Source organism: Protopterus annectens, chromosome 14.part0 (genome assembly GCF_019279795.1).
Source record: "Protopterus annectens isolate FY-2018-M chromosome 14.part0, PAN1.0, whole genome shotgun sequence".
Lineage (NCBI taxonomy): Eukaryota > Metazoa > Chordata > Ceratodontiformes > Protopteridae > Protopterus > Protopterus annectens.
In genome coordinates, this window is record NC_056748.1 from 888007130 (window position 1) to 888022126 (window position 14997).

A 14997-nucleotide genomic window follows, 5' to 3' on the forward strand; every position below is an offset into this window, starting at 1 on the left:
GCATGACATCATGCAAACTACATAGAAAAAAAGTGTCAGGAAGCCAAGTGTCAATCAGGGATACTGCAACTAAAAAGCAGCAAATATACCCACTATGGCAGCTTGGTGTCCAGTTTTACTCCAATACATACCCATGTATCAGACAACTTACTGAATTCCCCTATTTATCAGGTCTCACTGCAGTTGTACCAAATGCTGTAACTACATTTATACTAGTGCATACAGATGTAACCATAAAAATAAAAATCATTAAATAAATACTTAATTTTTACAACAAATATGGTACATGCATCCTAAGACATTCACAATACAATTGATGCAGCCATAAGTCTAAAAGTAGTCATATGCAGATGTATGCATGTTTGCTTTACATAAAACCTGGACAGATAAACAGCTTTCTCCTATTTGCTACTTGCCTCATTGCCTGCCAATCACACACCACATTCCTATCAGTTCTGATCACATTTGTTCATCTAGGGCATGGAATTCCCAGTACGAGGGCAACTGACAGCCAGAAGAAGTCTGTCACTTGTCTGATTTTCTTCTCCACCCAGAAGCAGGCTATGAGGGCATTTTATTTTATTAAGCTCTAATTCTATTCCTGGTGGCTGATATGGGACCTCACATCACTTGGGGGTCTACTATTCCCACCCCTGACATGGGACCTCATATCACTAGTGGGGTCTACTATTCCCACCTCTTGTATGTGGGTGTCCCATCAACATTTTCAACAAGGCTACCATCACTAGCATGCAAGCACCAAGTCCACAGCCTTGGTGTCTTGCTGTGTTTTCAGTGCTCATAACTCTTCACTTGCTGACAACAAGTGCAGCAGCCCAGAACATCCCTCTCACTCCAGGATAGGGGAGACTGCATTAAACATTTATTCCCACCTTACAGCATTCAGTTCACCTAATGCCCAAACGTCTATCTGAGTCTCAGTCAGGGCTTTATCTCTCTATGCCACTAAGCCAGGATCAAATACAATGTTAACAAGGTTTTAATTTTGCCCTATAAAGTATACAAAGCTAACGACCTTTGCATGCCTTATTGTAGATTTTCAACAGCCAAGACAGTGACAACAAATGCTCAGTGATATATTGTGAACTTGGATCTCTGTTTTTTTTTTTATTCCAACAATCTGGAAATATAGAACATATTACACCTTACAATATTCCTGTCATTTTTTTTGTCTTGATTTTACTTAAAGACTGGTTGGTGCGGTACTTACAGTTACATGTATACCACTCTGCATTTCACAATGGGTCACTGTACTTTTGGGTTGAGTTACATAACGGCAAAAGTTGTTGACTAGACCACAAGCAAGCCCGACTATTCTGTCAACCAAAAAGTATCCATCTTTGTTAAGTCATGTTGCAACAAGGCGGGGGCTAAGGAGGGGGCTATAGCTGCTATACTCCATCAGTACAATAAGCATAATCCTGGCACCTTGTAGAGTGGCTTCATGTGCAAAATGAATTTGCACGTCTTGACAGATCCCAATGCTTTCTATGCATCTTAGTGGAGAATAACATCTAACACGTCAGTAAATAAGTTGTTTGGCCCACAAAGACTAAACAGATATGTGAACAAAACACAACAGCAAATATTACAGAGGGCTCCAAGTAGTAGATTGAAAATGTAAGTTTATTAGTCATTGTGCCACCTCTCATGGAAGTTAATTTAAATCTAAAGATCCCATACTTAAGGAACAAATGACTATGCAGGAGTAAGCACTCAGTAGGGGTAAGTTGCACACATACCAAGATAAGCTTGAAGATTTTATTTTTGGAGTGACGTTTGGATCCCCCACTGGTGACCAGCAGCTTCTCCCAGTGCCTCTCCTCATTCACTGGGGCAGTTGAACCCAACTACCCCCCCCCCACACACACACACACACACACACACAGCATATTGGACAACATTCAAGGCCAGTGAGGAGATCACAGAATCCTGGGGAAGCAACATATGGCTGCAAAAGGGGGTGAATAACCACCCACCCTGAGAACACATACTGTTCAAAGAGAAAGCATGCAAAGAACATCATGGAGTACTGTCCACACCTCCATATGCGACTCAGCCATAACCCTACTCCCTATGCAGACAACACATCAAAAGTATCACCAGTCTCCATAAGGGATCAATTACAGAGCTGTATCAAGCATATGCATCTCCCTTGTCCTCCTCCCAGGATGGAGGAGCTGATATATGCCACTTCACCCCACCTTCTTACCCGGCTACTCCAGACCCTGAGCTGCTATTCGAACACCAGACAGTTTGGTCACAGTCAGGGCTTGCTGTGCCACTGAGCTGGGGAACAAGAAAACCTTGAAAATGAACAGACAAGAGGAAAATGATACCTCTAGGAATAGATGAAGTACGTTTTCCATCTGGTTAAGTAACTAGCCTTGCCAGAAAAGATTTCCTTGGGGAAACCTAGGATTCCTGCAAAAGCTAAGGTCTGAGGTGCTTAGTGGAAGTCATTTTGCTACAACACCAGGGTCCTAGCACTCTGACTACAGTTGTCTTAGAGGGACCAAGATGCTTTCTTACATTACCCAAGAGTGATCAGGAAGAGCCTTGGCCTTACCATGTGAAACATCCTGAACAAGTGAAAAAAGACAAGAAAAGCAAAGCAATGGGGATTGCAAATAAGAACACCCATTTGGGTGAGAATGCATTTGCTACCTACTCTTCTCCTGCCATGTTTGAGGGAGCAGAATCTGGGCAAAAATGCATTCTCTAACAGAAAATAGACCGACTTTGGCAGTATCCTCTCTTCAGAAAGTGTCTCAAGACACAATCCAATAACAACAAAGCCTCAGAAGAGGGCACAGACTGTAGCCTAAGGTGTCTGTCTACACATATATCTGATTGTTAGAATACAGGTTACCACCAAGAAAGTACAAAAGTTGAAGGGTCATGCCCACATATGCATTCTTTCACTGTAGATGCGAAAGGACAGAGCCCTATCCTGGTTCCTCAGGTGCCCAGTGTCTGACTGTATACTTTTAATTGGAATATTTGGCTTCTGTATGGGCCATTCAATCTTTAAGGACTAAAAACAATGCCCTCAGCTCGAGAATGCTAATGGGGACAATTTCTCAGGGAGCTCCAATTTTCCTGAATTAAGTTATAGACAAAATGTGGTCTCTAACCTTCCACAAACAAGCCTGATCACAGATAATGTTAGACAGGAAGGAATAAAGCCTCCCATTGTGCTGGGGATCATGACTTTCCATTCTACCAAGTATGACAATGGTATGAAATGAGAAAGTTAACTAGGACAGTTTGATGTTTACAGTCAGTGGCAGCAAATCATCTCAAAGTGCACAAGAAGGTAAGCCATGGAGATGTTAAAACTGCACTGCATCAAAGCGGGGAAAATGGCTCCCAATAAATGATGACCTTAAGTAACTCCAACCAAGGCAAGCCCCAGGCTAGCACCACATAAAGAATACAGGGTGAAGCCACCATAAAACATTTACTCAAGTACAGAAACTTGAGGAGTCTTTGCTGTTGGAAGCATCTGCACTATAATATTTATACACTTCAGCAAAAAATAACTAAAAATAAGGAAACAACACACGGAGGACAGGCAAAACAGAAGCAGCCTGTAAATAAAAGGTTGCCCAAGCACTAGATCATCCCAAACAGCTCTCAAATTACACTATACGACAGGCATCCATCATGTGTATGGATGCAATCCTACAGGCCTGAAAGAGCAATTATCAAGGCCTGGTGGGAAATTTCACATAAATAAGAGTGCTGATGCACCCCTTTCACCACCTTCTTGGAACCAAGAAAAAGGAAAAAAAATATTTTCATATTCGTCCTATGGAACAGAACCCTGACAAACAGTGTTAAGACTGCTCAAAGCAGCACTATACACAGTGACCGGTACACCAGAGAGGTACAGGCTGGGGGGGCTGTCCCAGCAACTCCTGAATATGTTTCCTTTCCCATACAATAAGGACCAGGATGGCTATACAAGATGGTCACATGGCAATATCTTGACAATTGCAAATACAGAGAGACACAATATTGTGACCAAAACGTTAACGTCAGAAATGCTGATGTGTAGGAAAAAACGGGAAGCCTACATTATGTGATCTTGGTACAGCAAAGATCAGGGAATTGTCCATTTCCCTGCAGCAGTGCAATCTGAGTTAGTATATATAATTAGCAAGGGATATGGGGGCTGTGTCCACTACAACCCCTGCAAGCAAACAAAAAAGGCGGTTTTGGCTGTTTTTCCCTTGACATTTTGAATGTCAGTGTTTTTGTCATCCGATATTTAAAACACTCAACAAAATAACATTAATCCATCCAAGATAGTACAAATCCATCTTACTTCCAGAATGGGATTGGGAGGATAGTCGGGACTACTGAGAGGCCAAATCATCTAAAGCCCTCTTGGGAAATGTTAGAGGAGGACTGGGGAGGGCAAGCGCTACAGTTTTTTTCTGCTGGTCTTCGCTAGCACTTATGTATTTTCTTTCTCCTAAAGAACTACAAAGTCATCAAGAATACCTACAGCAGTAGAACAGATTTAGCCTCTTTTGAGGACCCTCTGTTATCTTCTGAAGGGTCTCACCATAGAGCATTATGCCCCTAAAGCAGCCACCAATGAAATTCATTTGTATCTCGTTATGAATAAAGTACAACTTGAACCATGCTGAGAAGGCAGGAATAATGGGCCACAGTTCTGGACACTGCATATATTATAATTATGTACTGACCGTTAAGCTGGAGCTTAGATTATCTATGTCCATCCACTTCACTGGATGGGAATGGCTCACCACCAGGCACAAACAAGGCAAACAGTGTTCCTCACAGCTCAGTCTCTTCCTGTACCTCCCACAATGCTCCACTGCTCCCTGCACAATGCTCCACTGCTCCCTGATAGCTCAGATCAAGTTTAACCTCCTGACCTTCCTTAAGAAAAGGAGTTATGTAGAAAGGAAAAGAAAGATGGCCCCATGAGTCATTGAGGTTATTCATGAGATAATAGGTAATACGATGGAGGGAGACTGGTAAAGTACATGGACATGGGTAATCAAGCTCCAGCATTATCCAGTCTGTCTACTTCACTAGATGGGATAGAGTCCCCAGCCAATATATTAAGTGACATTATGAAAGAATACCACAGAGTATGGTGGCCCAGAAGGAAGGCCTTGACCTAGACATCCTGTCCAGCTTGTAATGCTTGCAGAAAGTATGGCTACTGCACAAGCATTATCAACTGACATTTTTTTAAAAAAGGCTGAGGAACTAGCAAACACCCTATCTGAATGAGTACTTAGTTTACATGGGAGACATTTGTTGGATGGAGCATAAATGTACGAGATTCATTTAAAAAGCCATTTGAAAAAGGTGCTTTTTGCCCCAGCCTAGATTTGAAAAAGGCAACAAATAACCGACAGTGATGTCCAATTTGTTTTTTATGTTATAGACTGAATCTCAGTTGTCTATGCATATCAAAACAATACAGCTCTTCTCCCTCTGTTAAAATAGCACAGGAAATAACACCTGCAAATGGAGCATTTGGTTTAGAGTACACTCTAGGGCCATCTTAAGAAGAAAGGATGCATTTCTCAGCAAGGAAACCTATCTTTATGGAAGTCTGAGTAGGGAGGCTTTGCAAGGTAAGTCTTGGAGTGCTTAAATCCTTCTGAATGACAAAATAGCCACAAGGACAATAGTTTTCCAGGATAAAAATCTGAGGCCTGATGAATGGGCTGGCTCAAAGGGACACTGGGTTAATTTTACTAAAGTAAAATTGAGATGCCAAAGTGATTTGGGGTCCTTAATAGGAGTCTGGGGTAAGAATGTGCTTTTAAAAATGCACTGCAAATCCTTTGGGAGGATAGTGATTGAAAATGAACTCCTTTATGAAAATCAGAGAGAGCCGCCAAATGAACTTTTATGGTTGAAAAGCTGCATCTACAATCAAAAAGTGAAAGAAAGAAGAGGATCAACTGGGGCACACAAGGGGTTAGGTATGTCTGAGTAGCCCTATGGAAAGTTTATTCCATTCCCTCTTATACAGCTTACATACAGATCTGAACCACCCTCGTGGGGAGATCTGGGCCCCTGGGCATTAATGGAACTGAAAAAACTATGCAGTTAGTCAAAAGAATGCAATTTCTCGACAAGACCTGCTGGATGGATGGGAAAGATTTGGAAGGGGATCAAGAAACAGAGGACAGAAGGACAGACCATACTTGTACTTGAGGACAGACCATAGCATGGGAACCCACAGTTATCAAGGTCAGAATGGGACTACCAGGAAGACTATTACTCTGCACAACTTTGCTATCTGAATGAATTTCATCACGAGTTGGAAATGGGGGAGGAGAATAAAGACCAGATAGCCACTGGTGGAAAACAGCACCCCTCAGGGAGTGCCTATGTGAAGGGATAAGTGAAAAGGAATTACTACATTTGGTGCTGGTTGAAGATGCAAATAGGTTTCCCCAGTGACAGAAGAGATCCTGTTCTAAATTAGGATTGATGGACTTCTCATGGTGCATCAGAATACCACTGCTGAGAATGTCCACTAGGCAGCTGACCTGGCTGGGTATGTGCACTGCTATCAGAAAGTGCTATATGGAGGTCTTCCATTACCACACACAAATTACTTCACAACACAGACATGACCTGGTGACCCCTCGCTTGTTGATATACCATACCGCAGTCATAATGTCTGTGTTTACTGATATTATACCATTGGAAAGTCAGTCTAGGAATGCCTGCATTGCTAGAACTGCACTTATTTCTAGTATGTTGATGCGTAGACTGGCCTCCTAGGAAAACCTTGCCCCCATGGGCTGTCTCTGTCCTGCACAATAAATCATCCTCCCTAGGACAGGTGCATTTGTGTTGTGGTCATGGCCAAAGAAAGATGAATGATAAATGGAAAATGTATGGCGAGGATCCAGTCATCATAACTGACGCTTCCTCCACAAAGGTTCCTTACAAAAACAATTCAGGGAGCAAACTCAATTTGCTGATCGCCTGAAAGCCCAGTCTCTTTACTCAGTATCATACAGACTTCTGAGAGGTGATCTTTGCCTGGAATACAAGGCATCCCTGGACACTGGTTTGATGACCCTTTTGTACTTCCACGAAACAAACAGCATCAGAACTACTTTATTAAAAAATCTACACTTTGCTTGCAAAACAAATAGGACATGTTGGAGAGACAGATATGTTTCTCAGAGAATTCCCATTCTCTGGAACAGGCTCCCCGTGCATGTGAAGCAGAGTTCCTCCCTTTCCCTAGTGTAAGCACAACGTAGACCAATGCACTGGCAATCACAAATTCAGCTCTGATGTGGCACCTATGTGTCTGATGGACAGCGGCAGGCAGAGAATCATCCCTTATGTGTTGGTCACCTTTGGGTGGCCTGACTAGGTTATAAGGGTCCTAGTAGTCACTTTCCTACTACGAGTCTACAAACCTATACGCCTGGGAGGAGACTGTACACAGTCCTAACTGCTTTGCCAGGGATGACCTGCTCCAATGCTTTCATATACTGACCAAGACCATGTCTACCCCACAGTGCCTTTTTTAGGTAATTTCAGTCTTCAAAAGTTTCCAACATAAAACAAAATTGTGATAACAAAGATACTGATACTCAATGCTAGGAGCCTTAACAAAAAAATCCACTCCCTACAATAGAATGCATCAATATGTGCACTGTCATGGGGAACTGGATCAAGGCCATTGAGAGCATCCCATCATTGCAAGGTTTCAAAACTTACTATGCATTCAGGCCCACCACACTAGATGAATACACTAACAACATTGGTCTCTATATTTGTAAAAACCATAACACTAGTTCTGTATTGCCTTCTTCAGTCTGTCTCGACTATCAGTCTCACTGCTCCCCCTTTCAAACCATCAGATTAGTATAAATCTCTTAAGAGGCCTTGTGGACCAGCCCAAAGATCTGTTGGGACACTATGGTCTGTTTTCATAATTTTTCTATCATAAGGGGCCCATTTTCCCTATTCTACTATGGCTTTATGTACATAGGGGCACACTTGATCTAAGGAGTTGTAGGCTCAGAGGGCATTATGGGAAAGGAAGTGAAACTTTGGAGCTGAAGTCTTGGTATAGTCACTATCGGATCCAAAGAACCCCCCCCCCCCCCCCCCACAATTTGAGATGGATGTAAAAAGCAGCTGATCAGAACTTCACCTCTAATCTTGTTAGACAGGATAACTATCTGCAAATCCCAAAGTCAAAATTACCCCTAACAAAACCCTTTATTACATCACAGTCAATTATAGGACCCCTTCTACGTCTCCCTTGGTCAACATCTCTGACCTGACTAGGATGGAGCTCCCTATGCATTCAGCCAAACACCATTCTTCTATGGGACTTCAACTATTCCTCCATCAACTGGGAGACTTGTATATCTCCTAACATATTGCCCAAAAATTTCTGGGCTTCATACATACAAACTTGCCAAATCACAGTCCACACCCGGTTTAGGAACAAAACATCCTGGATTTAGTTCTCACCAATATGGGTTAGCTCTGTTTCCTACCAGTTTTAACTTCCTTCCTAGTCAAGTTGGACCATAAATCAGTCACATTCACCATGAGACTGAAACCAGTAGCATCTTTCAAAGACTCGACATTCAAAAATTATGCTAAAGTTAATTTACTAAAACTGAACGATGAACACACTAAATTCAACAACCACTTAAAACCAGATGACCTCTAAATGTTATGCAAATGAATTTGCTGCATGGATGCATCTGTCCACCTCAGCAGTAAATACAATGCCAAATTTAAAAATAAATGCCTATGAGGAACCAAAATATAAACAGGTTTTACAATAAAAGAAAAAAAGTCATTGCTCAGGTGCCAAAAATGCTCTTGCTGAACTTAACAGGGAATTCTGGACCCTGGTCAAATCAACCACAGCTAAATAGGAAGTAAAAGTAGCCATCCAGGCTCCTATAGAGGTTATTCAATATCAGCTTCTAAACAAGTTCTTGTCAGACAAATGGAGGACAGCAACAGTCATCCACATGCACAAAAGTGGAGCATCAATGGACCAGACTAGTTATAGACATGTAAATCTGACCAGCCTCATCTGTAAGGGTATGGAAAGGATCATTATGGAATTAATAAGGACATAAGGAACCTACAAACTCTTGACCCAAGCCAGTTTGCTTTCTTAAGGGCAGATTTTGACCATTTAACCTGGTTGATTTCTTTGAAAAGGATAATGATGATTTGTTTCCCTCATCCATTGCAATACACACCACATATGTAGATCTCACAAAGGTGTTTAAAACCATCCCACACTCTGGTTTAGTTAATAAACTCATCCAACTAAATATAAATCTGTACGTAATTTACTGGATATAATACTGGCTAACAGTGGGAGGCACTACCTCCCTCAAAACACCCATCACTAGCTGTGTACTCCCAAGTTCAGTCCTCGGGCCACTCCTCTTCGGCATTTACTTCTCAGAGGTCAAAGCTGATGTTAAAGGTTTGCTGCTGACCAAGCCTGGCAGAGGATTGTAAACTTGGTGCCATCATACATTTGCCAGAAGACACCAAAATTCTCCAACAGGGCCTTTCCCAAACAAACCGTTGGTATCAAAAGAATGGCCTAAAACTAACCACCAAGAAGTGTATAATAGTATCCTTCTGCAAGCATGACACCCCCTAGGACACCCCCTGTAACTATCACATTGAAAACACACCCATGAAAATTGAATCAGTAGTTAGAGACCTGGGAACCTTTACGAACAATGAGCTGTCCTTCAATCACCACGTGTTCATTATTGTAAGAAAATCCTTTTTCATTTTGCAGCTTATCACCATGTGTTCATTATTGTAAGAAAATCCTTTTTCATTTTGCAGCTTTTTATTAAGGTTATGGCATCTGGGTAAAGGAATGTGATCAATAAACTGTATTCAGCACTTATTAGGCCGGTCATGGAGTACAATGTCCCACTTCAGTACTGTCCAAACATTTGACATAATCTAAATCACCACAATGCTTTCTCACCAAGAATATCAAGGGTCCAGTTCATAAAAGCTACAATGACCATACTAAAGCCCTGTCCCTCTTCTTGGTAAATTGCAAGCTACTGAGGGACAATCTCTGCCTCGTTTACAAAGCCTTTACTGACCTCATCCTTTCAGACCTACAGCACATCTACAAGTCCAACGGTGGCATAAATACCCACATGAGAGATCTTAATCTCTTCTACAACATAAATAAAACACTTTGTAGGGATACATATCTATCATAGACAATACTACTTTTCTGCAATAGTCTTCCTCTCCATATAAAGCAAAGTACGTCTCTTACTCAATTCAAGTTTATCTGAACAAATGGATAGAAAAGCTCAAGTTCACTCCCGATTTGGTACCTCTGTCCCTTATGGATATGAGTAACATGCAACTGTCTGCCCAGCTCTGGGTTATTCACTTAAAATACAGGGGTCCTTGGTTATTTATACTTGAAACACAAGATCTAGGCATTAAGGATCCTCACAGATCAATAACCTCAAGTACCTATGAACATACAAGATCCCAGGAATTCTGCTGCTGCCTTCCTTGGAAGGGACAGAGGAATCCTTGATTCTGCGAAGCTCCTCTGCTTTTAGAGGGGCATCCACTGAAGGATCCCCATAACCTCCACAGGGGCTCCTGCCCAGAAACTGGTTGAAACACCTCTCTGCTTCCCTGAAAAAGATTTTTTTAGGGAGCTTTGAACTTGACACTCACAGTAGACAATGCCTTGTCTTCTTGCTCACTTCCTTCTAGTTTCACTTTCACTCTGGGTTCAAAAATAGGTAACCTCTCAAAATGTGTGTTTATGAAGGATGCCTTGAAATTCTCTGCAAGTCACACAGACAGAGCCAAGCACATACTCTCTGGGTAATGACCATCCCCATATCTGTGGTTGTTCCTTCAGATGCATTAAGTAGTAAGCACATGAAGTGGGTAGAAATCACCTGTAGCTGTCTACTAGTGTCGGGTGTCACCGGTCATCTCAGTGTGTATCAGGTCTTCTTAGCTAGGTCATGGTGGAACTTTATTATTTGAGTCAGACAATTTAAAGCTATGATGACAAGAGTACCCAAAGCTTAGGTTCACTTCCCCATGCTATTCATCACCCTGGAATCCCTATCTAAGGGATGGACAGGTAAGCTCTTATGCAAAGGTGCTCTCTTGGCAGCCACTGTTACAATCATGGAGTCAGCAAGAGGAGTCCTGTCCCAATATTGTCTGTCATTAAGTGGATGCGGTATCTTGCCTGGCTTCCTTAGATTGGTCTCAGCCACTATGAGTTCTCACCAAGGCCTTTCTACTACCAGATCAATCATGTGGCCAACAAGTGAAACCACCCAAAAAGTAAAAGGGGAAATTCAAAAAGCCTCCATCAAACTTGTGAGGGGTTGTATGGGACAAGTACCCTTCTATCTCATTAGTTCTAGAAACTTCCCAAATTTGGAATTGTCTGGACTGTACTGTGGGGGGGCCCTCCTCATTACCAACATCTGAATTCTGAATAGTGCATCCTCTTACACTTTCTCTTCCTTGGCATCTCAGCCTGGGAGCCTTCTGAGGGGGGAGAAGAATCGTTTCCGGAGGTTTTTTGATGCACTTTGTCAAAGATGTCCATGACTGGTGCCAAAAGCAGTAGACTGATGGTTATATGGGGAGGGGGAGCGGATGAAGGTGGTACATCTGATCTGTTAGATCTTGACAAGGAGGTTCAATCTCTCCAATTCAACCACCACCAAACTGCATGAGGTATTAACATAACTGGTACTAAAGCAGAAGCTGGTGCCAACAATGCCAAGATCAAAGGAAGTCTGGCACAGAGAAGCACCGACCCCGAAGCCACTTCGAAACCAAAGCCATCTTCAGCATTGAGATCTCAAAAGCTGAGGTATTGGACATAGTGAATGGCCCCAACAGGATTGGTGTAGATATATATATATTTTTATATTTATACTTTTATATTTTTTATATGTGTATTATGAATGTAGTAAATATATTTCTATAAGTATGTTTTGTTATATGATAAGCCATTCATTTATATTAAATGCAGTATAAGAATTGAATTTTTGATGAAATACTACCATCTAGTGGAGAGTTTTTTATAATTCTTTTTATAAATTAATTGAGTTAAAGAACTTTTTGGCGCCTTTTTCTATATTTAAATTATGTGAAATGTCACTGAATATGACTGATGAAGGGTTTTTGCAGTAACCCGAAAGCGCTTACACACCATTGAATTGAATTACCAACTGTTTTCATAAAAGATCATGAATTTGAAGAGCTGTGGTGATACCAGGTGTATTTATTCTAGGAAATGTCACTGAATATGTCTGATGAAGGGTTTTTGGAGTAACCCGAAAGCGCTTACACACCATTGAATTGAATTACCAACTGTTTTCATAAAAGATCGTGAATTTGAAGAGCTGTGGTGATACCAGGTGTATTTATTCTAGGATTGGTGTAGTCACTAATGTTAGCCTCTTGGGACCCACTTTTTTCAATGTTGAAGAAACAGACATAAAGAGTGGGGTGAATGAGTGAGCTGGAGCTGAAGGATCTACCCCTTTTCACACTGACATAGATCTAACCAGAATCACTGTCCTATGCAAGTCTCCTGGTGCCAAAATCAAATGTAGGGAAAGAGCAAAAGTAGGAAGCTATGGTTTGGACCCATCTGCCCTAGAGACGTGGGAGGGAGAGGATGACAACAATAACAGTATAACATTAATGTCAATCTGCGCTTTAATAAATGCCATAATCACGCAGTACAAGTCAATTTACTACAGGGCATAACATATGAGAAGGTTTCAGTACTATAAAGGTCAAGCCCAAGCAGCATATGCAGATAGAACTGTCACTTTCCCACAGAGCTAGTGAAGAAAGAGTAGACAAAAAAAAAAACATTACACCTTTCTCGGGGGGGGTGGAGATGCATCCAAGAAAAAATACTGTAGGTTTTTTCCCTGTAAAAGTGTGGGAAACAGAAAACTCTGCCAAATGCAGAAAAAATTAAAAATGCAGTTCAGTCCAACAATAATACTGTCACTAGGACATGCTGAGCGGTGGTGTCGATTATACCTACAAATGACTGTCAGAAAAGTTGCTTATACATCGCTGCCCTCTGGTGGTGAAGAATTTTAATACAAAAGCTGCTAAAAGTGTGTTTTGCATACATCTGTAACTCAAAAAGAATGAAATACCTCTGTGTAGTTTAATTAACCTGCTCAGTCAAGGCTATTCTATTCTACACAGACACTGAACTCTCCTACTTTTGTATTATGAAGTGTATCCGAGCACACTTACCTTTATAGGATGCTTTACTGCATCTAGTACTGTAATTCGAGAAGTCTCTCTCACCAAGGAAGGTTTGCCTAGTCGTGCCTCAATGTAACGCCCTGCAACTGCTGTAGTATTTTTTGCAGTGTATACTCCAACAGCCAGTAGAGTCAGTCCAGCCACCTGTTGGGATAGTAAGAAAATAAGTTTTACAGTAAAATAACATGCCATTAACCTGGAACTGTATCAAGACCTGAGCAGGAAAGGAAAACACTGACCCTTACCTAGGGACTGAATCCAGAACCCCCCCACATTCCATGTAGTTATCACTGCCTCTGGATTAACACAGAGTCTCAAGACAGTTAAGTACCTGGTTTTCTACAAGAACAGTTTCTCCTTCCAACTAGGAAACTACCATGATAGTGGTGCAAAACAAACTACTAGCATAGTACTGTAACAGTTAATTGGATACTTGCATGTTCAAAATTCACTACTGTGGTGGTCTCCTAGTTGAAAGGAGAAAACTCTTTGGGGAAACCAGGTACCTAAGTGTTAAGAGAAACCTTGTTGGTCCAGTGGCAGTAACAACTATACAGAATGCAGGCAGTCCAGAGCTTAATCCTCAGACAAGGGTCAGTGTTTTCATTTCCTGTTCAGATATGAAGCCAACCTCTGTCTAGCACTTGTAGTATGGCAGCATTTTTGCAACAAACTACGAAAAATATTAGCATTCTGTCACCTTGACAACCACAATGATTTAATATTTAGGAGTAAACATTTTTGTCAAGAATCTTTTTTTTAATAATTCAAGAAGAGCAATACATTACACCACTGAATATTTAAATCAGAAATTACATCAATATTTTTATGTAATATTACTAGCAGTATTTATGGACTCTGACAGATATAAAGTAACAGTTTTCTATTCTGGAAACATGGCAAAATTATTAAAAATATTTATAAAGTATTTAAATGCTATCTGTGCCTCTTAGCCTTCACTGCACACAGATTCCCTTGTCACGAGCAAAGAAAATGCTATTCAAGAGCCACAAGGAGAAAGAGCAAACAGCTTCTCTGCACATCACACTACAAAATTAGTACAGTTGCTTCCAAAAAACACAACTATGAACATTTTCCCCGACAACTAACTTACAAATTCCCCTACAGCTATAATTTTTGTTGGAAAGCAAGGTAGCTGTGGGTACAACTTTACAGCATCAGTTCCTCAGCTGCATATGCATGGAAAAAGTCAGAGTCTTATTGCATTCTCACCTGCAGTCAGCAATAAAAGAAATGAAAAAAAAAAACATTATTAGAGTGATGCTAGAACTGAGATTGGAGGAAACCACAAGCAAACATTTCATTCAAGAAAAAATATTTTTGTTTTTCTAATAAAATGGCAAATGCACAAGATGGGGATACAACATAAAAGAAATGAAAAGAAACCCCAAGACACATTATAAAAATGCAGGTTAGAAGAAGAGAATCTGCTGACAAATACGAAACTATAAACAGCTAAAGAAATGAGCAAGAAAGAAATTAAAGGAGGCCGTTGTGATGCAAGGTTATTCTACAGAACCTGGGCTCTGCATTAGAAACAGGTTTTAAAGAAAATATTTTGCTGGGATAGTTGGATGTCACAAGCATACATTTTTTACCTTTCCGATC

At 41.0% G+C, this 14997-nt stretch overlaps 1 protein-coding gene across 1 annotated transcript in view; it reads right to left on the minus strand.

The window, feature by feature from the left end:
* The window catches only part of LOC122788743 (ATPase family AAA domain-containing protein 3-A-like), a 493053-nt gene that overhangs the window by 317428 nt on the left and 160628 nt on the right, over window positions 1-14997 (minus strand). Inside the window, exon 9 of the mRNA XM_044055637.1 lies at window positions 13357-13512. Within this exon, the coding sequence (XP_043911572.1) occupies window positions 13357-13512 (156 nt within the window). The remainder of the gene's footprint in view (window positions 1-13356; window positions 13513-14997) is intronic.